This window comes from Chiloscyllium punctatum, chromosome 32 (assembly GCF_047496795.1).
Source record: "Chiloscyllium punctatum isolate Juve2018m chromosome 32, sChiPun1.3, whole genome shotgun sequence".
In the NCBI taxonomy this organism is placed as follows: Eukaryota; Metazoa; Chordata; class Chondrichthyes; order Orectolobiformes; family Hemiscylliidae; genus Chiloscyllium; species Chiloscyllium punctatum.
In genome coordinates, this window is record NC_092770.1 from 39,584,249 (window position 1) to 39,609,389 (window position 25,141).

Genomic DNA, 25,141 nt, shown 5'->3' on the forward strand with positions numbered 1-25,141 from the left:
ACTTCCTAACTGTAATTAAAGCGAGGTCGATAAATTCTGGCTCAAACCCATGAGTGAGTAGTAATTTAAACTCTCGTAAGCGCATCTGCATCTTGCCACATGGTGGCGCAAGTTTCCAGTAAATAAATGTGCTTCCCTCAGGCACGTTCTACCACCAACCCCTCTGACTACAAAGCAATTTTTAAACAGAAATGTACAACTCGCATCCTCAAAACAAAACTGCAACCTCGGTGATTTGCTCACTGATTTTCTTTTACTGCACTTTTTCTGCGCAATCATGGCAACTGAAAGCATATACTTATACTTCATCTCTCTGCAGCATAATATCCATTCTGTCTTCGGGTTTCCTTAGGTTAAAGACTTAAACTTCCAGATGACAGAGTTATAGAACTTTGTTGGTTATGAAAATGAGTAGCTGATCCCTAAATATCACAAAGATTCCAAGTTAATGTTTTATTCTAGAAAGCCATTGGGAAAAGAATAGAACTGGAACCAATTTTTATACAGTTTTATGCTTATTTAGAATTACACATTTACAAGCATGCATCTCCTAACCAGTGACGACAGTTTTAAGCCTGTATCTATTTATGTGGGGTTCAACTGAATGTCCCAGTTAATCCCTACCACATGGACACAATTAACCATAATGAGTACACATTCAGTACAGTAACAGTCAGTCTCTGGTCTGTGCTGATTCTAGACAGGATAACAGTCTTGAGTAGTGCACTTGTGGCATTTTAACAGTGTCCCTACCTCCTAGGTCAGGAGGCCTGTGTTCAGGTCCACCTACTCCAGAGGATTGGTATTACATGTGTAACAGGCTAATTTAGAAACATCCAAAATGATTTTTGAGAGTTAGAACATAGAACATCACAGCACAGGACAGGCCCTTCGGCCCACAATATTTATGAAATTCAGAGAAACTGTGGTTCTGCAATGTAGTTGTTATCACATTTGCCTTATATCCAATAGATCTTGAGTTCAAAACAGAGAGAAACATTTTGAACATTTTGCGTGAAAGTGACAGTCATCCATTGGTGAGCATAATTGCTTTCCAGTGGTTGAGCCAGGTTTGATTTTCCCCAAGGCTAGTGGTCTGAAACCTGCAGAGGGGTCCACTGGACCTGAAACATTAGTTCGGATTTTATTTCCACAGATGCTGCCAGACCTGCTGAGCTTTTCCAGCAATTTCAGTTTTTGTTTCTGATTTCCAGTATCTACAGTTCTTTTGGTTTTGTCGTGGTCTGAAATCATCTAGTCTTGGGCAAAGCAGACTCGGGCTCGGTTAATATTTGGATTGGAACTAATGGGGAATACCAGGTGCAGTGCGCTTTAGGGTTGTTGTAATGTCAATATCCCTGGCCCACCAGGCCCTGGTTAAAGACCCAGGGGTGTGTCATTGCACACCCAAACTGACTGATTCAGGGAGATGGTGGTGTAGTCATAATTTAACTAGACAAGTAAGCGATAAGCGCAGGCTAATGGACTGGGGACGGGAGTCTGAATTCCATCGTGGTAAATGGTGAAATTTGAATTGAATAGAAAAAAAATCAATTAAGATGTTATTCCAATGGTGATTATTTAATCTCGGTTGTTCTATTCGCTTTCATCTTCAAGTCTCACCTGTTCCAGAAGTGTGTCATTACATGTCTAGTTAATTGAATGTAACAACCACTCATGACCTTAGCATCCTTGTAAGGAAGGGAAGGGAATCTGCAAGGATTTCCTTTTTCAAATTGTTAACCCATGGCCCCTGCTCAAAATTGTGTTCTTTTTCCCCTTCAGTGATCAGGACTAGCTTAACTGTAAAGGTCTAACTGCCTATGGACTATCAGCACTCTATTCTTCCTTGGGCTACACACCCGCAAGTGGTGTTACTGTTTTATTCTATCAACAAAAATGACCAAATACCTTCACATTTCTGTTCGTCAGATTGGTCTTGGCAATTAGTCTCTCCATTACATCTGAAGACAGCATCTATACACTGTCCACTGGCACACTGGAACTGACTGTCTGAACATACTGGACAGTTTTGCTCATCGCTCTGATCATCACACTCAGGATACCCATCACAGCGCCAGGCCAAAGGAATGCAATCAATCTCACCAGTAGCACAAGTGAAGTGATCTGGTGCACACGTTGGGGGCTCTGAAAACAGATAAAATTGATGGCAAGTTTACAGGTTTGAGCGGGGAAAAAACAAGCAACTTCAGCAAAATTCAGCTTTTTTGTTTTAATTGTTAAATGGACCGAGGCCACAATAACTGTCACCGCACATTGCCATAGTTAATTTATTAATATCCACAATTTTAATTTTTTTTTATTCATTTGTGGGACTTGTGCATCTCTGGCTGGCCAGCATTGAAGCCCATCCCTATTTGCCCTTGAAAAGGTGGTGGTGAGCTGCCTTCTTGAATTGCTGCAGCCCACTTGGTGTGGGTTGACCCACAATGCCAGTAGGAAGGGAATTCCAGGATTTTGATCCAATGACTGTGAAGGAACGGCAGTATATTTCCAAGTCAGGGTGGTAAGTGGAGGGGAACTTGCAGGTGGTGGTGTTCCCAAGTACTTGCTGCCCTTGACCTTCTAGATGGAAGTGGTCATGGCTTTGGAAGGTGCTGTCTAAGGATCTTTGGTGAACTTCTGCAGTGTAGATAGTAGACACTGCTGCTGAGTGCCATTGGTGGAGGGATTAAATATTTATAAATGTGATGCCAATTAAGTGGGTTGCTTTGCCCTGGATGGTGTCAAGTTTCTTGAGTGTTGTTGGAGCTGCACCCATCCAGGCAAGTAGGGAATATTCCATCACACTCCTGACTTGTGCCTTGTAGATGGTGGGTAGAGTTTGGAGTGTCAGGAGGTGAGTTACTCACTGCAGTATTCCTAGTCTCTGACCTGCTTTTGTCGTCACTGTGCTTATGTAGTGAGTCCAGTTGAGTTTCTGGTCAATGGTTACCCCAAGGATGTTGACAGTGGGGGATTCAGTGATGGTAATACTGTTGAATGTCAAGGGCTGGTGGTTCAAGTGACTTTTATTGATGATGGTCATTGTCTGGCATTTGTGTGGCACAAATGTTACTTGCCACTTGTTGGCCCAAGCCTGTATATTGTCCAGATCTTCCAAGAAATTTTGAAGTATTTTCAAAGAAATGTATTTCAGCTTGATAGATAGAACTCGAAAACAAAATATGTAATCTCTTGATTTTCAAATATTTTGTAGTTTGAGTTTAGACTTAGTCATTCAAGGGGTGCATATATTGATAAAAGGATAACACTTGGATTGAGAATGAACAGCTTTGCTCTTACCTCCACAGGACAGTTCATCTTGAAGTAATACGAGGTGAACAGGACAGGAACAACGGGTAGTACCATCTCCCTTGACAATACATATATGGGAGCAGCCACCATTATCTTGGGCACAAGGATGTTCAGCTGTAAAAATCAGAGGAACAGTAATTTCAGTGCAGCAAAAACTGAATGAACCAGTCACAAGTTTAAGCAAAGAAAGTGCTGATAATCTCAACCATTAGTTCAGAATCCAAATGCATTTACAATTTTTAAGAACCCCTTCCGCAGCTTTGACAAGTTGTTGTGTGGCTGAACAAGGCTCGAGATGTGGATCACATATTTAAACAGTTAGCAAGAATTTTTCCTGCATCATCCACATTGGTCATGAACAAATGATTTTCTTTTAAAAAAAAACTCTGGTAACATGTAATCACTAGTTGTGGGCGGCACGGTGGCACAGTGGTTAGCACTGCTGCCTCACAGCGCCAGAGACCCGGGTTCAATTCCCGCCTCAGGCGACTGACTGTGTGGAGTTTGCACATTCTCCCCGTGTCTGCGTGGGTTTCCTCCGGGTGCTCCGGTTTCCTCCCACAGTCCAAAGATGTGCAGGTCAGGTGAATTGGCCATGCTAAATTGCCCATAGTGTTAGGTAAGGGGTAAATGTAGGGGTATGGGTGGGTTGCGCTTCGGCGGGGTGGTGTGGACTTGTTGGGCCGAAGGGCCTGTTTCCACACTGAGTAATCTAGTTACATGTTCATGCTGGTTAGGTTTTTCTAATCACAGTTTTTATCAATCAGTACATGCACAGGCATTATACAGATTAAAAAAAAGGTACAAAGTAAAGGAATGGCATACAACACACCCTGAAGGTGTCTGCAATAACAGTGACAAATGAAAATTATGTTTCATTATTAAAAAATCCTGTGCTTTCAAGTGGATACAGAAAGGGACTGGTTTGATAGAGTTGATTTTATCTTTAAACCTATCCGACCTAATACTCTATTTAATAATCACACCTGGGGATGATGGACAGGTTTTACTCTGCTTTGGCCCTCTTTTGTTATGCAAAGAAGTTGTCATACCCATAGCTTTCACTTAACTCAGCAAAGTGGATGCACAATGATATTCATAGAGACAGATTAAAACAGTACAAGTCTATGGAGTAATTACTGCTGCACGTCTGTGGAGTAATTATCTAATCAGGTACGAGGAATTAAAATATTATTTAGTTTTGAACTGCTGTAGTTTACACAACCATAACAAAATGCAGTCAGTACTTTTATTTTGAATTTCTTCCCTTTCAAGATTTCTCAGACTTTTCTGGGTTTTTTTAAACACGTATTAACTATATCTGGTTTCTATATTACCAACATACCAAATTCCTCTAGATCGAGTTCTTTCACGGCATGAATGTCACTCAGTTGTGCTATACGAGCTTGAATCTTAGTACGACTGTTACCATTTGTCTTCTCAATTCTCTCAAGCATCTGCTGTTGCCTGTCAATCCAGTACAAGTGGTTACCAAATATAGTCAGACCTACAGGTTGAAGTATGTTGGCATCTTCCAAAACAATTCGATTTGCACCTAAAAGCAAATTTAAAAGATTTTATAAACGTGATTCAATGTTTTGTACGGTATGAAATTATAAATAGCAGTGATGTACAACAACAGCTGGCTCATATGTCTAACTGGGAAATTAAATTCTGACTAACTACATTAGAAAATCCCAAGTAGTGGTCGAGGTGAATATGATAGGAAAGGTTTAGAGCGTTACGGGCTAAATGCAGACAAATGGGACAAGCCCAGTTTAGAAAACATGGTCAGCATGGACAAGTTGGGCTGATGAGTCTGGGTCAGAGTGTGGAAACAATCTCAATTGCACGATGTACCTCCATGTAGGTTTACTTTTGCATACAAGCGTTGGTAATATAAGAGACAAAAAGCAAAGTATGATTTTTTAAAATTCTGATTAAGCTTTAGATTAGATTAGATTAGATTACTTACAGTGTGGAAACAGGCCCTTCGGCCCAACAAGTCCACACCGCCCCACCGAAGCGTAACCCACCCATACCCCTACATCTACATCTACCCCTTACCTAACACTACGGGCAATTTAGCATGGCCAATTCACCTGACCTGCACATCTTTTGGAGTGTGGGAGGAAACCGGAGCACCCGGAGGAAACCCACGCAGACACGGGGAGAACGTGCAAACTCCACACATTCAGTCGCCTGAGGCGGGAATTGAACCCGGGTCTCTGGCGCTGTGAGGCAGCAGTGCTAACCACTGTGCCACCGTGCCGCCCGTGCCGCTTCTGATCATTTATTCCAATAACCCCTTATGTAAGTTTGTATCCAATTTTGTTTAATAACACTCGCATGTCACACCTTGAAACATTTCACTGAACCAAGGATGCAGTTAAATGCAGATTGCTGTTTGTTGCCTCCTTGGTTACTGACATTGGTAGAGATTTATTAATTAAATACTCATGAAGTATATTACCCCCTACTGTGAGAGTTGTTTTCCATTAGGACTACTGCAAATGGCAAAGATGGGATCACCATAACCATTGAACAATGCATTACATACTATACATTTCCAAAACCTTGCTCACCATACATTTCAAAACTAATTCTATGGACCACTAGTTGCCAACATATCAAAATCCCAAGGTTTCCAACAACATTCCAAATAAATCACATTGGGCTCAAAATGTTAACATGTCCTCTGTGTACAGGTGCTGAGAGACTACTGACTTCCTCTAGAAATGTCAGTATGTATGTTTCCTGTTTTGATTTATATATTCAATAGACAATAAGTACGGGAGTAGGCCATTTGGCCCTTTGACCCAGCACCACCATTCATTACGATCATGGCTGATCATCCACAATCAATATCCTGTTCCTGCCTTATTCCCATAACCCTTGACTCCACTATCGTTAAGAACTCTGTGCATCTTTTTCTTGAAAGTATCCAGAGACTTGGCCTCCACTGCCTTCTGGGGCAGAGCATTCCATATATCCGCCACTCTCTGGATGAAGAACTTTCTCCTCAACTCTGTTCTAAATGGCCTACCCCTTATTTTAAACTGTGTCCTCTGGTTCTGGTCTCACCCATCAGCAAAAACATGTTTCCTGCCTCCAGAGTGTCCAATCCTTCAATATGCTTATACGTCTCAATCAGATCCCCTCTCATCCTTCTAAACTCAACTGTACATAAGCCCAGTCGCTCCAACCTTTCAACATGATAGTCCCACCATTCCAGGAATTGATCTTGTGAACCTACGTTGCACTACCTCAATAGCCAGAGTGTCCTTCCTCAAATTTGGAGTCCAAAACTGCACATAATATTCCAGGTGAGGTCTCATTAGGGCCTGTACAGCTGCAGAAGGACCTCTTTTCTCTTATATTCAATTCCTCTTGTTATAAAGGCCTGCATGCCATTAGCTTTCTTCACTGCCTGCTGCAGCCTCATGCTTGCTTTCATTGACTGATGTACAAGAACATCTAGATCTTGTTGTATTTCCCCTTTATCTAACTTGACTCCATTTAGATAGTAATCTGCATTCCTGTTCTTGCTACCAAAGTGGATAACCCCATATTTATCCACATTAAACTGCATCTGTCATGCATCCCTCCGCTCACCTACCCTGCCCAAGTCACCCTGTATTCTCATAACACCCTCCTCACATTTCACCCTGCCACCCAGCTTTGTTGCATCAGCAAATTTGCTAATATTACTTTTAACACCTTCATCTATATCATTAATGTATATTGTAAACAGCTGCAGTCTCAGCACCGAACCTTGTGGTACCCCACTGGTTACCGCCCACCATCCGAAGGGGACCCGTTTATCACTACCCTTTATTTCCTGTCAGTCAGCCAATTTTCAATCAGGATTTTGCCCCCAATACCATGTGCCCTAACTTTGCTGACCAATCTCCTAAGTGGGAAGAGAAACCAGAAAAGCTGGGGTTTTCCTCAGAGCAGAGAAGGCCAAGAGGGGATCTAATTGAAACGTCCAAAGTTCTGAGGAGGACAGACAAGTCGGATAAGGAAAATCTTCTCCCTTTAGTAGAGGGGTAAATAAGTAGGGGCAGTTTTAAGACAGGGAGCAGGAGATTTAGAGGGGAGTGAGGACTTTTCTACCAGAGGATGCTGGGTATCTGGAACTCACTGCCTGAAAGTTCCTAGCTGAATCACATGAGCGCAGGCAACATCCCAGTGAATCTCTTTCATACTCTGCAGTGCAATCACATCCTTCTTAAAGTGTGAGCTGCATACACTAAATTTTTCGCACATTTCTTATTTCTATGCAAACTGTTTCCACACGTCTCCTGAATGTAGGTTATTCCTCTCTCGTGTTAATATCTTCATTACCTAATGAGAGCAACTCCTCTGTGCAGTTCCTAATTTCCTGTACTTTTCAAGGTTTAGATTCCCAATCCATATTAACCTTCAGACTCAGTAATGGCTACTGGATCACTTATTCATTTCTATTGTGCTCTCAGTTCATCGGTTTCACTTTCAATGGTATGTGCACTCAGGTACAGAACCATTAGTCCTATTCTTTTTACTTTTTTCTGAAAACTCTAGTCTTATTATTGTTCAACTCTTAGATTTGTATTCTATATCCCATCCTGCCATTGCATGGTTAACAGTTCCCATATTAATCCCATATTAATTAGTCTTGAATTAACTCTAATTTACCATGTCTTCCCAAAATAGATCCTCTAACCTCACTCTACTTTTGTGACTATACAGTTGGCAAGACAATATTACATGGTTGTGTTTGTGAGATTCCTGCTGTTTCTGAATATTTGTGATGAATGTTCAATTGTTCAATACCCTAGCAGGGTGCTAGAAGCAGCAACCCAGAAGACAATTAAAAAGGTATTTTGATGAGCACTGAAAACAGCTATGGTAGAAAAATAGGATGAAAATAGATGGATGTTTGGTGACTGAAATGGACATGATGGACTGAAGATCTATCAGACAAAACGAAAGACAAGAAATCACTTGGGGGAGTGGTGCACAGGCCCCTTAACAGTAACAGTAAACGCATAGTAGGGTGGAGCATAAAGGAAGAAATAACGAGAACTTCTCAGACAGGCATAGTAATCATGGGAGATTTTAACCTACACATAGACTGGAGAAATTAGATGGGCAAAAGTAGCCTAGATGAGGAGTTCATAGAATATTTTTAGAGCAATTTCTTGTAACACATTCTGAAGCTGACCAGAGAACAGGCAATACTAAACTTGGTACTGTGTAATGAAATAGAACTAATCACCTCAAGATGAAGCTGCCCCTGCATAGCAGAGGCATAATCACTGACCTTTCCATTTATTTTGAGAAAGAGAGTAGATTCAATATTTCTGTTAACATTTGAATAACAGAAATTGTGAGGTTTGAATGCAGAGCTGGCTAAAGCGAATTGGCAAATTAGCTAAAAGGATGTATTAGTAGTGAAGCAATGGCAGACATTTAAAGGAGATATTTGAAAATACACAGGATAGGTACATTCCAATGAGTGAGTAAAATTCCAATGGACAGACCCACCATCTATGGTTAACTTAAATTAAATTAAAAGAAAAAGCATATAGTTGTGCAAAGACAGGTGAAAAATCAGAAGATTGGACAGAATGTTTAAAAACAAGGAAAGAATGACCAAAAACTAATAAAGATGGAAAGTTAGAGAAAAAGCACTCAAAAATATAAGAACAGATAGTTAGCATTTCTATAAATAACTAATAAAAAGGTGCAAATGGGAAATAATAACAAAAATCAAGGATCAGCAGATGAATTGAACAGATATTCGTACATCAGAGACAAAAACAGAAATGGCTGGAAAAGCTCAGCAGGTCTGGCAACATCTGTGAAGAGAAATCAGAGTTAACGTTTTGGGTCTGGTGACCCTATCTTAGGTGTTCTGAGGAAGTGCCTCTGATTTCTCTGCACACATGCTGCCAGACTTGCTAAGCTTTTCCAACAATGTGTGTTTTGGTTTCTGATTTGCATCGTCTGTAGTTCTTTTGGTTTTAGATACTATGCATCAGTCTGCAATACAGGAGAATGCAGTAAACATTCCAGAAGTAGCAATAAATCAGGAAAATGGAAGGGAGGGTGGAACTCAGGAAAATCACAATCACCAGAGAAGGGTACAGAATAAACGGTCAGATCTGGGACTGGTGAGTGCCCAGGTCTTGATAGACTTCAAACTAGAGTCTTAAAATCAGTGGCTAATGAGATTTTGATGCATTAACTTTTTTTTACAAATTTCCCTTAATTTGGGGATGATGCCAAAATACTGGAAGATAGAGAATGTAACTTCTTTAGTTAAAAGGATGCCAGAACACAGGAAATTTCACATCAGTTAGCTTAACAGTTACCAAAGGGAAAATGTTCAACATTAGTATTAAAATATGTTACAGCAGGGCACTTAGATAACTTCAACATCAGACAGAGTTAGCATGGTTTTGTTAAAGAAAAATCATGTTTGACTAATATGTTTGAGCTTTATGCTGGAGTAACACATGCAGTGGATAAAAGGGAACCAGTAAATGTACTGTATGTAGATTTGGAGTAGCCATGTTGGCATGGTCAAAAGATTAGCTGGCTAACAGGAAGCAGAAAGAAGGCACAAGTCCTTTTTAGTTTAAGAAGATGTAAAAAGTAGCTCTCCACAGGAATCAGTGCTGGGATCTCAACTGTTTACAGTTGATATAAATGACTTGGCTGAAGGGATGGAAGGTATGATTGCCAAATTTGATAATGGCACAAGGACAAGTAGGGAAGTAAGTTGTGAAGACGACACTGGAGGCTATGAATATATAAAAATGGTTAAGTCAGTGGGTAGAGGTGGGTAAATGGAGTGTAATGCAGGAAATTGTGAAGTTGTTCATTTTGACAGGAAGAATAAAAAAAATCTAAATGGTGCAAAATTGTAGACGTCTGTATGCAGAAGGATCTGGGTATGGTTACTATGCAGGTAGAACAATTCATTAGGAAAGCCAACAGAATTTTATCATTTATTGCAAGGAGAATGGAATACAAAAGTGGGGAGGTCATGCTTCAGTCATACAGGACAATGGTGAGACAACATCCAAAATACTGTTCACAGTACTGGTCGCATTATTTAAGGAATATTTGAAAATATTTTAGAGAAGGTTCATCAGACTAACACCTGGAATTAGTCAAGTCTTGAGGGTTGTCTTATGATAAAAGCTTGGGCAGACTAAGTTTGTACCTTTGGAATTAGGATGATTAGGAAGCTACTTGTTTGAAACATACAAGACCCTGTGCTGTCCTGATAGGATGTTTCTTTTTAGGAGAGAAACTAAAATAATGGTTGTCCATTTAAACAGAGAAGAGTTGAAATTATTTATCTTAGAAAAGTTGGTAGAAGCAGAGTTTTGAATATTTTAAGACAGAGATAGATAGATTGTTGTTAAACAAGGAGGTGAAACATTATCGAGAGTAGATGGGAATGTAAATTTGAGGTTACAATCAAATCAGCCACGGTATAATTGAATAGTGATGCATTCTGGAGTGGCTAAATAGCCCAAATTCTGCTCCGATCTAGTATTTTCATGTATTTTTCCATCATTAGATGATTAGTTTGTAAAGACCAGAGATCACATGTCCTTTTCCAGTGTCTGATAAGATCATTAAACTGCTAGGGGAAAAATATTACATTACAAAACAAAATGGAAGTCACCTTTCCAATTGTCAAATACTTCTAATCAATGAAAGTTTGAAATGGTACAATATCCTTTGTGGCACAATGCTGAAATATTTTGCCATGAAACAACAAAAAATAAATCACGTTGCACGAAGAGTTATACAACCAGAAGGCTGGGAACAGAGTCCTGCAATTAGGGAAAAGGTAACTTGCAAACATTTGGGAAGGAGGCAAGAAAAGAAAAAAAAAAGTGTAAAACATATACTGATCATATGGTTCATCATGAAATCAAACTGTTCTGTTCATTCAGAAATAAAAAGACTTAATGTTTACAAGAATAGCATTTCACAGACATTTTTATAAAAGCATTTTTTCCTTCTTTTCCTCATCCTATTTCTTTCCTAGTCTTTTCAAAAAGTTCTTTTTTTCCTTCTACCTGATAAGTCACTGCTTTCTATGCGACGCAGATCAGAGTCAGCCCAGAAGAGTTTGCCAAGCTTGTTGTCGATAGCGAGTGCAACTGGTTTACTTAATCCACTGAGGAAGAGAACTTCACGCTCTGTACCATCCAATGCAGCACGCTCTATTCTTGGTGATCTATCTTGAAGGTTAGTGAAATACATATACCTATAGGTTGAGAGGGGGAAAGCAATTATTTAACATAAACCTCTCAAAGTTATCCCTGACTCCAGCTTTAGTAATATTAATGGCTTTAGGTCAAACATCAAATTTTATAGTTTTACCCCCTCTCTGGATTTACGATGATTGCCCTTGGCCTGTCTTGTTCTCCTCTCAAAACCACACCTATTGGTTTGCCATCCAGTCGTGTTACATTTATTACATTAGTTGCCTCGCAGGTCCAAAAGATGTAACGACTGTAGATATCAATGCTGAGGTCATAAGGCTGCATGTCCAAATTTTGGTTGGGAATTGCACTGGTTACAACAGTAAAGCTCTGCAACAGAAGTAAAAAACCAAAATAATGAAACAATTTTAAAAACTTGACCATTACTGTACAATCGTTTTTGTAGAAGAGCTGGATTATATGACGAACAATTGTCTAGATCTGTATGTTAAGGAACCAAATAAAAGGATATTTTAGATCTAGTATAACGTAACGAAAAAGGGCTAATTAACAATTTTGTTGTAAATAAAATTTTAGGGATGAGTGAGCACATGATAGAATTTTACATAGGTTTCAAAAAGATATAGTTGAATCTGAAGCAAGGATATTAAATTTGAATAAAGGTGAATTACAAAGGCAAAAAGCACCAATTAGCTGAAGTGGATTGGGAAAATACATTAAAATACTGTCAACTGACTCTGTATGGCCATCCCTTTTTGAAAAACTATCACCATTTACAGAACTATCCAATACTTTGAAGTGTAATAACTCAAAAAGATCAATCACTGTGGCTAAGTAAGGGAGTTTAGGATTGTACAAGAGTAGGAGAAAATGCCTGGAAGGTTCACAGTAAAACTGAGGATTGGGAGGCTTTTCAAATACAGTAAAGGAAAACAAGAAAAAATAAGAGAAGATAGAATATGAGTCTGATCTACCAAAAAACAAAAATGGACTAAACAGCTTTGATAGATATGTAAAAAGGAAACATTTACCTCAACTTAATGTGGGCCCATTTCAAGCAGAGTCAGGAGCCACAGATAGGATACAGAGAGATGGTACAGGAGCTAAATACGAGTGGACAGCGAAGAGGTTTACCTCAGATTACAACAAGATCTGGACCAGATGGGCCAATGGGCTGAGACGTGGCAGATAGAGTTTAATTCAGATAAATGCGAGGTGCTGCGACTTACACACTTAATGGTAAGGTCCTAGGGAGTGTTGCTGAACAAAGAGACCTTGGAGTGCAAGTTCATAGCTCCTTGAAAGTGGAGTCACAGGTAGATAGGATAGTGAAGGCGGCGTTTGGTATGCTTTCCTTTATTGGTCAGAGTGTTGAGTACAGGAGTTGGGAGGTCATGTTGCAGCTGTACAGGATATTGGTTAGGCCACTGTTGGAATATTGTGTGCAATTCTGGTCTCCTTCCTATCAGAAACTTGAAAGGGTTCAGAAAAGATTTACAAGGATGTTGCCAGGGTTGGAGGATTTGAGCTATAGGGAGAGGCTGAACAGGCTGGGGCTGTTTTCCCTGGAGCGTCGGAGGCTGAGAGGTGACCTTACAGAATCCCCTGGGGTTGGGGATCCAGAACTCGATGGCATAGGTTTAGGGTGAGAGGGGAAAAGATATAAAAGAGACCTAAGGGGCAACTTTTTCACGCAGAGGGTGGTACGTGTACGGAATGAGCTGCCAGAGGATGTGATGGAGGCTGGTACAATTACAACATTTAAAAGGCATTTGGATGGGTATATGAATAGGAAGGGTTTGGAGGGATATGGGCCGGGTGCTGGCAGGTGGGACTAGATTGGGTTAGGATATCTGGTCGGCATGGACAGGTTGGACCGAAGGGTCTGTTTCCATGCTGTACATCTCTATGACTCTATAACTACTGTGTATCATTGAGGAATAAACAAAAAAAAACCTCCCATAACTAGGAGATTCAAGTGGCTACAGAGAACGAGGAGTGAAAGGAAATTACTATGAATAAGAAGATTGTATTGGAGAAATTAATGGGGCTGGAAGTTAATAAACTCCAAACCCGACGTTCTTCATCCTAGAGTACTGAAGGATGTAGCGACAGAGATAGTCAATGCATTAGGGATTAGCTTCCAAAATTCTATGGATTCTGGATTGATTCCTGCGGATTGGAAAAAAATATCACCCCACTATTTAAGAAGGGACCGAGAGAGAAAACAGGGAACTACAACCTTGTTAGCCTTACATTAATAGTGAGGAAAATGCTAGAATCAATAATAAAACATATGACAAGCATATACTTGAATAACAATTATCTAACTGGCATCGTCAGCGTGGATTTGCGAATGGGAACTTGTGTTTGATGAACTTGGAGTTGTATTGAAGATGTAATTAACAAAACGCTTTGGATGAAGTTCCCCACAGGAATCTGGTTAGAAAAACTGAAATATATGGGAAAGGATGTAATATACTGGCATAGATTAATGACTGGATAACAGATAGAAAACAGAAGTTTGGAACATGTGAGTCATTCGAGTTGGTAGATTGCAGCAGTACAAGGAGGCAGCCCATCTCCGCAAGGGCAACTAAAGATAGACAATAAATGCTGGCCAGCCAGCGACACCCAAGTCCCACATGTGAATAAGCAGCTGAGGCTGATGAGGCACCACAGGGATCAGTACTAGGGCCCCTAACCGAGGTGAGGGCCAAATAGTTCCAAATTTTCAGATGATACAAATCCAAGAAGGAACATGTCTTGTCAGGAAGGTATAAAGTAGCTTCAGGAAAATTTGGACAGGATGCCTGAATGGCCAAAAATACGTCAGATGAATATAATGTGGAAACATAGAGATTATCAACATTGGTTGGAGAAATAGATGAGCAAAGCATTTTTTTTAAATTGGCAAGGGGCTGGGAAGTTTAAGTCTACAAAGGAACCTCACTGTCTTTGTTGGCAAGTCTTTGAAGGCCAACATGCAGATGCAGAAAGCTATTAGGAACACTAATGGAATGTTAATCTTCATCAGAAAAGGATGTGAGTCAATAGTGATGTTTGGCTTCAGTTGTGTAGGAACTTGGTCAGGATATACCAGAAAGACGCTATGCATTTTTTTGTCTCATCTCAAGGAAGATATCATTGCCTTGGAGGATGTTCAACAACGGTGACAGGACTTGTTCCCAGGATGGTGGGCCTTTCTAATGGAGAGATACTGGGCAAACTGGGTCTGTATTCTCCAGTTTCAAAGAATGAGAGTGATTGAAATGAAACTTAAAAATACTGAAAGAATCGATGGGGTAGATGCAGGTAAGAAGTTTCCCTGGTTGACAAGTCTAGCACCAGTGATGCCACCTAAATTTTCCTCATTTCAGACTTATTTTTACTCAGTTGTGAACCATTGGAATCTCTACTAGAGGGCTGTAGCAGCTCAGTCTTGGATTATGGTTAAGGTAGGGAGTTGATATATTTCTGATTTCCAGTATTGCACTGGATTAGAAGAATAAGGTTGGGGATGGGTAAGATGCAGTGAAGTGTAGACCATCCATGGTCATGTTGAATGACAGGGCAGGTGGAATGGCCAACTCATGTCCCTAATTTCTAACATAGTTAAGTTAACTCTATTTAAGATCAAATGTTTGCATTTTGTGCAAAGCCGATCAGGATGTTTAATCATTCTTTTCACCGGTGCTCTGAGCATATACAATGGATTCACAAAACAGATGTGTGCGTGTTCTTGGGGGAATCTATGAGAGAAACATCTATGACATATAATAAAAATATAACTCAGAATTAAACACTTTTCCCTATTGTTTGAAAGGAGGAGAAAAATGTGAATATCAATACATTGTGTGGGATTCAAGGCAAAATTACTTTTGTCTCAAACACCTGTGTTAATACAAACCTGGGTCCCATCCTCCTGTGCTCGCCTAATTACATTTTGACGAGAGTCAATCCAGTACAGATGTTTATCCACGGGATCATAATCAATGGCCCTGACGTTTCTTAGACTGTGAATGGGAAGAATGATGTCTGGGCTCTGTTGTTCATCAATAACCATCCGGTTAATTGCATTCTTTTGACTGAAGAGCAGAAAGGAAGTTGGAGCTGCAAAATGATGACATCGCCTTGTCAATCTGAACTAGCTAAGAACAATCAAACACTTGAACAAATATGGAACTCAGACATATGAAAAATGTCCCCCTTATGAGTAAATCTCTTAAAGGCTTAGTTTTAAAACCAGATTATTTCCAAAAAGCAATGTGCAATTTTGTAATACACCTAGATACAAGAAAGGTTCTTTAACATTCATTGCTTTGTTCACTGTGCATAAATACTACCATTTATAGTAAATACAATTTATAATTGTGCGAAATATTTTAACCTTATGCAAAATAAATGCAATCGGTTCAACAGATGGCAAAAGGCTGATGTCACTTTTAAACTCAGGTTTCCATCTTTTCTTACTTATAGCTCTAGAGGGGCATGTCTTGACAGTGATACTGTGAGTCAGCAATATGTTAAGACAAGAAACTCTGTGATTCCCTCCCTCTCCCTCACTGCTTCAGTGTTCCATTACAGAGTGGCATTTTGTCAACTTTTAAAAATACACGCCTTATAAACAAACTGCCAAATAAGGTACTAAAATATTTCTTACGGCTACAAGTTTTGTTGTCCACGTTCAAGTAGTAGTGAGCAGGGCAGCCACAAACATAGCCAACGGTTGGCATAGCCAAACACAAATGAGAACAATGTCCATTGCTTGAAGCACACTCATTCCAACCACCTTGCCTTGAAGAATGAAATACCAGTATGTCCATAACATAATCTAAGTGGCCTTGAATAATGGTGCGATTCTGGCCACTCGTTTTATTGGCTCGTTCAATACTGCGGCGGCTCCAATCTGTCCAGTAAATGTAGTCTTGATACTGCGTTAAACCAAATGGATGAGGCAAATCATCTGCAATAACTTCACGGTCGAGACCTACAAAACAACCAGTTAATATTCCATTAGGAAATTCATTTGGGTCAAACATTTCAAAGTGTAACTGCTCATAAGATGTTATCAATTAAACCAAACCACAGGTACACCTATAGTAGCTGTGTGTTACCCAAAACTTAAAGATTTTTCTTGAAAACCCTCTTCAATATTACCATGAAAAATGCAGAACAAAATCAAAAAGAAACAAAAGAAAATCAACACATACCTCCAAATTTAAGTACAGTTACAAACTTACCCAACATATTGGAGGATTCAATTAGACTTGTATCTAAGTCTGTCCAATAAAGCCGTCGCTCTGCATAGTCAATAGTTAGTCCATTTGCTCGTCCAACATTTGGTACCAAAGTGATACGCCCTGTTCCATCCATGGCAGCCCTATCTATCTTTGGCTTGCCACCCCATTCGGTCCAATACATGAACCTAAGATAATACATACAAATTAATGGTGCAGTTATAAACATAGTCAGTCAAAACATTTTACAATAATTAACGACAACAGAAAAGATTGGCTTTACATTGTAAAATGATGCTATGACTCAATGGTGATCCTATCTGTTGCTACATTGCTGGAAGAAAACTCCGCTTTCTTCTGCCAAGGAAAAAGCAAGAAAATTATTTGGAAAACTAAGGAATGGCAACTGAGTCACCGCTTGCCCACTCTTGTATGGATACCATCAGCCAGGTAACGTTATTGGAGCTGGTCACCAGTATGTTCCGGAACTATGAGAAAATTAGCCCAAAGAATATCCAGAACTTACTGTTACTTACTGTCCCTTACATCTATGATTCTTAAGCTGGAGACTGCGAAATCTTGCAAATTTGAGGAGACTTCTCAGACAGCAATGAGAAATAAGGCAAAAGTGGGTCGTGAGCAAGGCTGGTCTTTGAGGTAGATGACAAACTCAGGGCACAGAAGTCAGGGCTTGGAACTTATCTTGCCATGACGTAACAATGCAGGGCTACCCAACACTGAAGACCAAAACTTTTTGGTTCAAGACCCTGAGTAAAGTAATATTCTTAATTGAATAGGTATCCATTTTCCTAAAAAATATCCTTTACATGGAGAATTTTTCCATTAAAAGTAGTACAATGCAGGCATGGGTTCCTTGATTACTAATTCATTTGGGAAGACTATCTTGAACCAGAAAAACTTTAGAATCACTGCATTACACGGTAACTTTGCACATAACCTGATGTCACAGCAGCAATGTGTAGAAACTGTGCTGTATTTTTTACTAGTGTGTGTTACTAAAGGAATCAAATATTGTAGTGGCTTTATAAAGTTAATCTTTTCACCTAAAGTAGTTGATGATTCATTTCCAAATAGTAAACTAATGCCAAAGTTATTGCTCCAGATAAAAACACTTTGGGAAATGTGGGATTAACTGATCAACTATTAAGAGAAGAATTTTGGTCATTTTCACAAAGCTCAGTTTTAGATGAAAGCCAGTATGCATTTTTAGTAACTCACCCTTCAGCAGGATCCAGTGCCAAAGCTCTGGGGCTGTCTAGGTCTTTCCACACCAGTACTTGTCTGTGCTGTCCATCCAGTCTTGCAACTTCAATTCGATTGGTTCCAGTATCAGCCCAGTACAAGTTCTTCCCCAGCCAATCTACTGCCATCCCTTCAGGGTAATCAAGCCCAAACTCTACAACATGCTCCAGAGAACTGCCATTCATGAAAGCCCTGCTAATGGTCTGTCAAGTAAAATAGAGAAGTACTACATAATGGCTTAAACATAGTCAGGGTCTGAAACTAATCAGGTTACTTATCTTTGCTACGTGTGCCTTGACATTTATAGTTGTTAATAACAGTCATATCAAAAACTACTTTGAACTGAAAACAAATGCTGACTTTTAAAAACACCTATTTGTATGGACTAAGGAATTTAAGAAATGTAACAAGCAAATAGTATCGGCCTCTAGTTTTCCTATCTTCAGGATAATTTATTTTCAGGCTTAACTGGTTATCCAGCAAAGCTTTGAGATATGCTAAAGTAATTTGCGCTCACATTATAATCAGTAGTATGGCAAGTTTCACAATCCACTAACTTGTAAAACTGTATTTTTACGAAAAATGTATTTTTAAGTAGTAATCCAAACTATTCCAAATAAATTGCTGGGTCCATGGTCTTTAATGTTCCCATTTCTCATGAAGAAGAATTGTTGCATTATATTGTAAATAAACTTAAATTTAATAAAGATCGTTTTCCTTTCCCTCACCAACCCAACTAAAGTAATAACTTTTTTTAAAACAATTATAAAATGTTCAAGTATATTTTCCAGAATCATGATTTTCTTTCTCTACATGATAGAAGTACAGGTTATTTTTATACTGAAGCTGCAATTACTATTCGAGCAGCATCCTGCGGGAGCCTATTAGCCCTGGCAGCTCAGAGACACACAGATACCAGAAAATCAGCAGTAGCAGCAGCAAGGCTTTATATACCTTCAGGCTAATATCCGTCCAGTAAATCCGGTTGTCAGTCACATCGAAATCCAGAGCAGAAGCTTCCTTTACCCCAGTCAGTGGAATAGCCACATTGTTATTGTTTGTTTCGAGTGAAATCCTTCTGATGTCTGCTCTCCGAGAGAAAAGGAGGAAAGCTTCGGGTACTATGCAGGTTTTCATATCCCTGATGAGCTCCAAACCTATTGGACAGGCACAACGCACACCCTGAGGTCTGTACAAGCACAGGTGACTGCATCCACCATTATCTTCTGCACATGGGTTGGTACCTGAAAAATATTAAAAATAACCTAGTTGACCTGCAAAAGTGATGATGATTCAGTTACAATAAAAGGAGAGACTTCTAATAAATATTCAGCAATAATAAATTTCAAATCAGTATTGTTGCTATTTACTGAAATAAATAACTGTGTTTTTTTTTAATTCAGGAAAACCAAATTAATACAGTGTATTTTTCACAACTACCTAAGTTTTATCCGACAAAATGCAATTTATGGAAACTTTTATCATAGCAAGTCCAACAATAACTAATGCATTTACTTTTCAAGCCATGGTTTGGATTAAAATGGGATTTTCTTTGAAAATTGCACCTTGGATCAACATTCAGGTTTCGAACAAGTAACCAGTTTTCCTTACTTTTCATTACCTCCCTCAAGTTCCCAAACATTCTCCAAAGGCACAAGATTGGCCTGTTCATGGAACTTTTTACTGATAACTTAATGCTTCTTGATAGCAACAAGAATTTTATTCAATTTCTCATTTCCTGCTCAGAAATACAAGAATTGACAGAATCCTCTCCTTTTTTAAAAAAGGTTGGCATCTGATGTTTTTACTTACCCAATATCTGATGAACATTTGTGGCCTTTAAGCCCATCAAATCAGGCAGCTGGTCAATGATTATCTCTCGTTCAGCAGATCTTTTGTCAACACGTTCAATGCTACGGCGCTGCCAGTCTGTCCAGTAAACATAATTGCCCAACAAAGTAAAACCAAAGATGTGTGGTAGTTTATCCTCAACAAGGACCCGTCTACCAGTGCCATCACAGTTCATTACCTGTTTTGTAAGAAGAGAGAAAATCTACATTCAATAATACTGTATTTAACTGTAAGGAAAACAAGGTTTCAGCTAAGTCTTTAAATCACATTTGCCGAGTGTTGTAAATTTTGTTCTTCCTTGTATCCATCTGGTTCCAGAATAACATTAACGAGTAATCTAAATATGACAGGAAAAATTGAGTGTTTCCTCTACACTGGCTGAAGAATGCTTGAGAACTTATCAACTATGTTTAAAGAATAATGTATTAGATAGTTAAACAAAATCTCAAGGGTAGTAATCATGGTAATTTCCACCGATAGCTGTTGGACAGTTTAAAAAGAGATGAAAATTAGGAAATTAATCTCCATAAGGCTTAAACAAGAGGGCTGGGTTCATGATTTAGGGGCACAGATATAACATTTTGCATCAGTTTTACAGGTCAATGGTGGAAATTAGAACGGAAGGATATGGAATCATTACAATAGACAATGATGCAAAAAGATTCAGTTTTAAAAATAACCAGGACTCAAGGCCCTGGCAATGAGCACCTTAGGCTATATAAAGAAATCAGAAAAGATTGAGACATGTGTTGTATCACGTAATGTTTGACGATACATAGTCAACACAGCTCTCTTGTTAAGGAAGAATGGGAGGCAAAATTTGTTAACTATTAATTAGTTAATATAATCTCAATTGCTAGTAATTTTAGAATTCATAATCACATATCAATCAATAAGCAGTAATAAAAGTCCAAACTGGATTCATTAAAAGTCTGGTCAAGTACAGTAAATTGGAATTTTCTTTTGAAGATGTGACTAATTGGATAGATAAAGAGAACGCAGCACATATTGGTGTGTTTGGATTTTCAGAAGGTGATTATTACAAAGTGCCAGGAGAGAAGTTAGGCATAAGTTTCACAATTTAGGATTGTGATTTTTTTTTCAGAAAAAGCCTTGAATAGTTTCAACAAGTACTCTCAGCAAAAAAACTCCAAGTGCTAGCTTTTTGGGACAACACCACACTGAGTTCTGGGACATGGACAGAAAGGAATTATTTGAGGAGCAGGAAAGGCAATTGTTTATGCACCGATTCCAAACAAGAGAGAGTTAAAAATGCTTGGCTTTTCTGGAAGACACCTTGCATCCTGCTGAATTCAAAACTTTTCAATCTATTAGTTTTAAAGCAAGACTTTGGAAAGATCAGGACAAGACAGCTGCAAGGTTTGAGCGAAGATGTAATTTTATGAGTGTCCAAAGTGGGTTCATATATACTACTCTTTAATTTGTAATGTACAATTTTCTCATTATACCCTTTTGTTCTGTACATTTTACTGACTGACAGATGAAGCCATGTACAATTAAACTAAACACTGACCTGAAAGATTAAATCTGCTTCTATCCACAGATGCTGCTAGACCTTTTATAGATATAGGGCATTGAGAATAAATACGATAAAGATGAAATCAACTCTCGATAGCTTAAGAGACCAATCTCAATTGTTCACAACTATACATAGTTCTGCTTAGGCAGTCCCTAGGAATCAAGGATAACTTGCTTCCAGTCATAATAGATTGGATTCATTGGCCATCTTAGAGCAAATGTGTGAACTACAAACTCTGCCACATGTGGGGCAGGTGCTATCTGATAGTTTGGAGAAATAAAATGTTTGAAAGTTTGTGTGGTGTTGTGTCTCTGATGCCTGAACTCTACTTCTGTGTGCTCCTAAAGTCTCTCAATATATTTGGTACCTTCCCAATGTTCATTCCAACAAACATCAACTGCCACCCTCTGTTGGGCTCTCAGTAAGATGGGCAATCAGGTGCTTAACCACTGGATCATCTCAAGGAACCATGCACGATGTCAGGGTGTGTGTGCAGTTGGATTTGTCATGCTGTTTCTACCTGCTATTTGTTCTTCATGTCACAAGTTTTATATCATACACTAATACCTTCCAGAGTGCTTTTCTCGAGTATAACAAATCTGTCTAGTAGTACAGTTTAAGAAGAAAAAACATCAAAGAAACAAAAGATTGCTGGACAACAAGGAAAGACAGATTTAAAATTTATGGACATTGATCCAACTGGAAACGGTGTAGCCAACAGGCCACCAATAAGTCCACTTTATTTACTCACTACATAAAGATACAGAAATTCAGGATTTAGAAAACAGTGAACTTTTGGAATACGTAGTCATGTTAGCAGAATGTGGAGCCATAATTTCATAAAATATAATGCAAGACTGTACATTCAGAGAATGGACAATAGAAAAAAAATGAGGAAAAGGAATGGACACTTAAAGATGACACTGAAAAGCAAAGCACATCTGTTAGAAAATTGATAGTATTGATAAATAAAGGCAACAATTGCAGTTAAACAGTTAGTTAATGCTAATAGTTAAGTTACAATTGTAATAATGAATTTAAATGAAATATTGTACTTTAACAGAGCCTAACCAGTGTGCAACCTTGGGTACCCAATTATAGAAACTGTATGAAAGCTGCTACTGTCTACGCAATGTAAAGTTGCTGGAGGTGAGAATCTACAGATACGATAAGAGAACCATTTCCAGTGGCATGGAGAAAGCAAGGAGACCTAAAAGAGGGTTTCCAAGTTGTGGAAGATTTTGATGAAATCAGTCAGTGAATAAAATATATCTTACTGACCATGTAAAAAGTTAAGAGAATAAGGTATAGATTACTGAAGTGTATTTACACACAACCGTTGAACCTTCGTATGCTTTAATTGGCTAAAGCAGGGGCCATTGAAATCAATGATAGTTTCATGGTTAACATTACAAGACTAGCTTTCATTTCCAGACTGCAGCTACCATTTGAATTCACACCCCCAGAAAATTAGCCTGGACCTCTGATTATTGGCCAAATGCAATTGCCAACCACTCTACTGTCTCCCCGGCTACTTTGTCCTGTATACGCTAAGAATGAGGTCAAGACAAAGTTGTCAGAGTTCAGTTCAACATGATACTGGATTGGCAATCTCTCAATGAACACTACAGCAACAGTAATAATTTAGTGGAACCAGTTAAAATGTCAGTTAGTTTAACTCGTACCAGTTGGCAATTACACACTTAGTGCAGTATCCAATTGGAATTAAGTGGAAGCAGTTGTGTTGACAACCAACCAACCTCCCTCCTCTCTCCCAGAGTCCTCACTTAACATTGTAGCTCCATTCCTGAAAAGAGCAATTTTTTCAAATGAAATATAATTAAGCAAACCACATTTTCCAATTAAATCCAATGTAAAACCTGTAGTTCAGTTTTGCAGGTCATTTCACGAGAATAGAATGTCAAAATATTGCATCCTGTAAGTTGAAATAGCTTACATTGCTGAATTCCTACATTTGAAATTAAGTAACTTCTGAAATAAATTTTAAAAATAGTCGCTGCTTCTACTTACCATCAAGTCACTACTTCTCCTGAGCCCTGACGCTCATCCCAAACTAACATCCCAGTCACCACCTCCCTCTCCTGAACCTGGTAAAGAACAGTGTCAATGAGGAGGAACCTTTCCAGCCTCAGCAAGAAAGGAAGGATCGGCAGTGATCAAGAGGGTCACAAAGCAAGAAAGGCTATTTAAAACTGTTGCAGATTGGGTTATCAAAGACCTGGCATGAAATGATGTTACAATAGAAGTTAAACAGCTGAGGGCAAATTTAGAACCTACTACGAACTGATATTAAACTGGTGACTAAAACCAGGGCAATTAAAAATAGGGGTTAGGATAAAGCCATAAGATGGATGCATTATATTTGTTTATACAGTACTCAAATTTGAATAGCTGAGAAGAAAGCGTGTATGCTACTGGATTCCATTAGTTTCAACAGTATGTACCCCCACCTGAGTGCATGTTAAAAAGTTCCAAAGTTATACTCAAGAGTTGGCACCCTTGTTATTTGTGGTTCCCTTTCATACATGAATCACGACATCACAGAATTGTCACAATGCAGAAGAGCATCATCTGACTCACTGTACCTGCACTGGCACTCAGAATGAGCAATTCCCTTAATGCCAATCATCTGCCTTTCCCTGTAACCTTGCACATTTTCCTTTTCAGATAACAGTCTAATGCCCTTCTGAATGTTTCAATTGAAACTGCTTCTGCAACAGCCTCACAGTATTTCCATTCCCAGCCATTCATCGATTGAAGAAGTTTCTCACATCGCTTTCAACTGCTGCCAATCCGTTTAAAATCTATGCCCTCTAGTTTACAATCCTTTCTCCAGCAAGAACAGATTTTTCCCAACTTACTTATCTGGACCCCTTTTGTTCTTGGATACCTCTACAAAATCATTCACTCAGCCTTCTTTTCTTGAAGACGAATAGTCCTAACTTCTGCAATCTATTTTCAGAGCTAAAGTTCTTCATCCCTGAAAGAATTCTTGTGAATCTTTTCTACATTTGCTCTTTTCTCGTGAATCTTTTCTACATTCACATCGTTCTTAAAGTACAGTGCCTAGAACTAGCAAATACTTCAATTGAGGCTGAACTTCTATTCTGTACAAGTTCAACATAACCACCTTTCCTCTTGCACTGTATGTTCCTATTAATAAAGCCTCAATAAGTACATAAGTTAGCTTGCTGAGCTGGCAGGTTTGTTTTCAGATGTTTCATCACCATGACTAGGTAACATCATCAGTGAGAGTCTCTAGTGAAGGGAAGGTAGAATGGCATTATGGTAGCCCACAAATCTACCAACACACTTAAACAGTGACTAATAAACCTAAAGGATCCATTAGATACTACCAGAAGAACTAACGTAATTTACAAAATACTGTAAAAAAAAATCACATCATCAAACAAGCAGGAAACTTGCCACCAGGATACATGAACACCAACTGACCACCAAAAGACATGACCAACATTCAGAGTTTCCATACACCGAGACAAAGGAGGACACCTTTGTCCCACTTTGACTGGAACAACACACACATCCTAGGACAGGTGAAACAATGACATGCACGGGAATTCTTCGAGATCTGGCATTCTAATCAGAACTCTATCAATAAATACATCGACTTAGATTCCATCTACCTTCCCTTGATAAAATGAACCAGA

General features: G+C 39.0%; 1 protein-coding gene across 1 annotated transcript in view; it reads right to left on the reverse strand.

Annotated features, from left to right (window-relative positions):
• The window catches only part of lrp6 (low density lipoprotein receptor-related protein 6), a 192,974-nt gene that overhangs the window by 20,700 nt on the left and 147,133 nt on the right, over positions 1-25,141 (reverse strand). The window contains exons 8-18 of the mRNA XM_072552131.1: positions 19,874-20,090; positions 19,016-19,305; positions 18,038-18,264; positions 16,802-16,986; positions 16,222-16,548; positions 15,469-15,671; positions 11,716-11,927; positions 11,409-11,599; positions 4,664-4,873; positions 3,307-3,432; positions 1,912-2,148 (exon numbers count right to left, since the gene is read on the reverse strand). Of these exons, the coding sequence (XP_072408232.1) occupies positions 1,912-2,148; positions 3,307-3,432; positions 4,664-4,873; positions 11,409-11,599; positions 11,716-11,927; positions 15,469-15,671; positions 16,222-16,548; positions 16,802-16,986; positions 18,038-18,264; positions 19,016-19,305; positions 19,874-20,090 (2,425 nt within the window). The remainder of the gene's footprint in view (positions 1-1,911; positions 2,149-3,306; positions 3,433-4,663; positions 4,874-11,408; positions 11,600-11,715; positions 11,928-15,468; positions 15,672-16,221; positions 16,549-16,801; positions 16,987-18,037; positions 18,265-19,015; positions 19,306-19,873; positions 20,091-25,141) is intronic.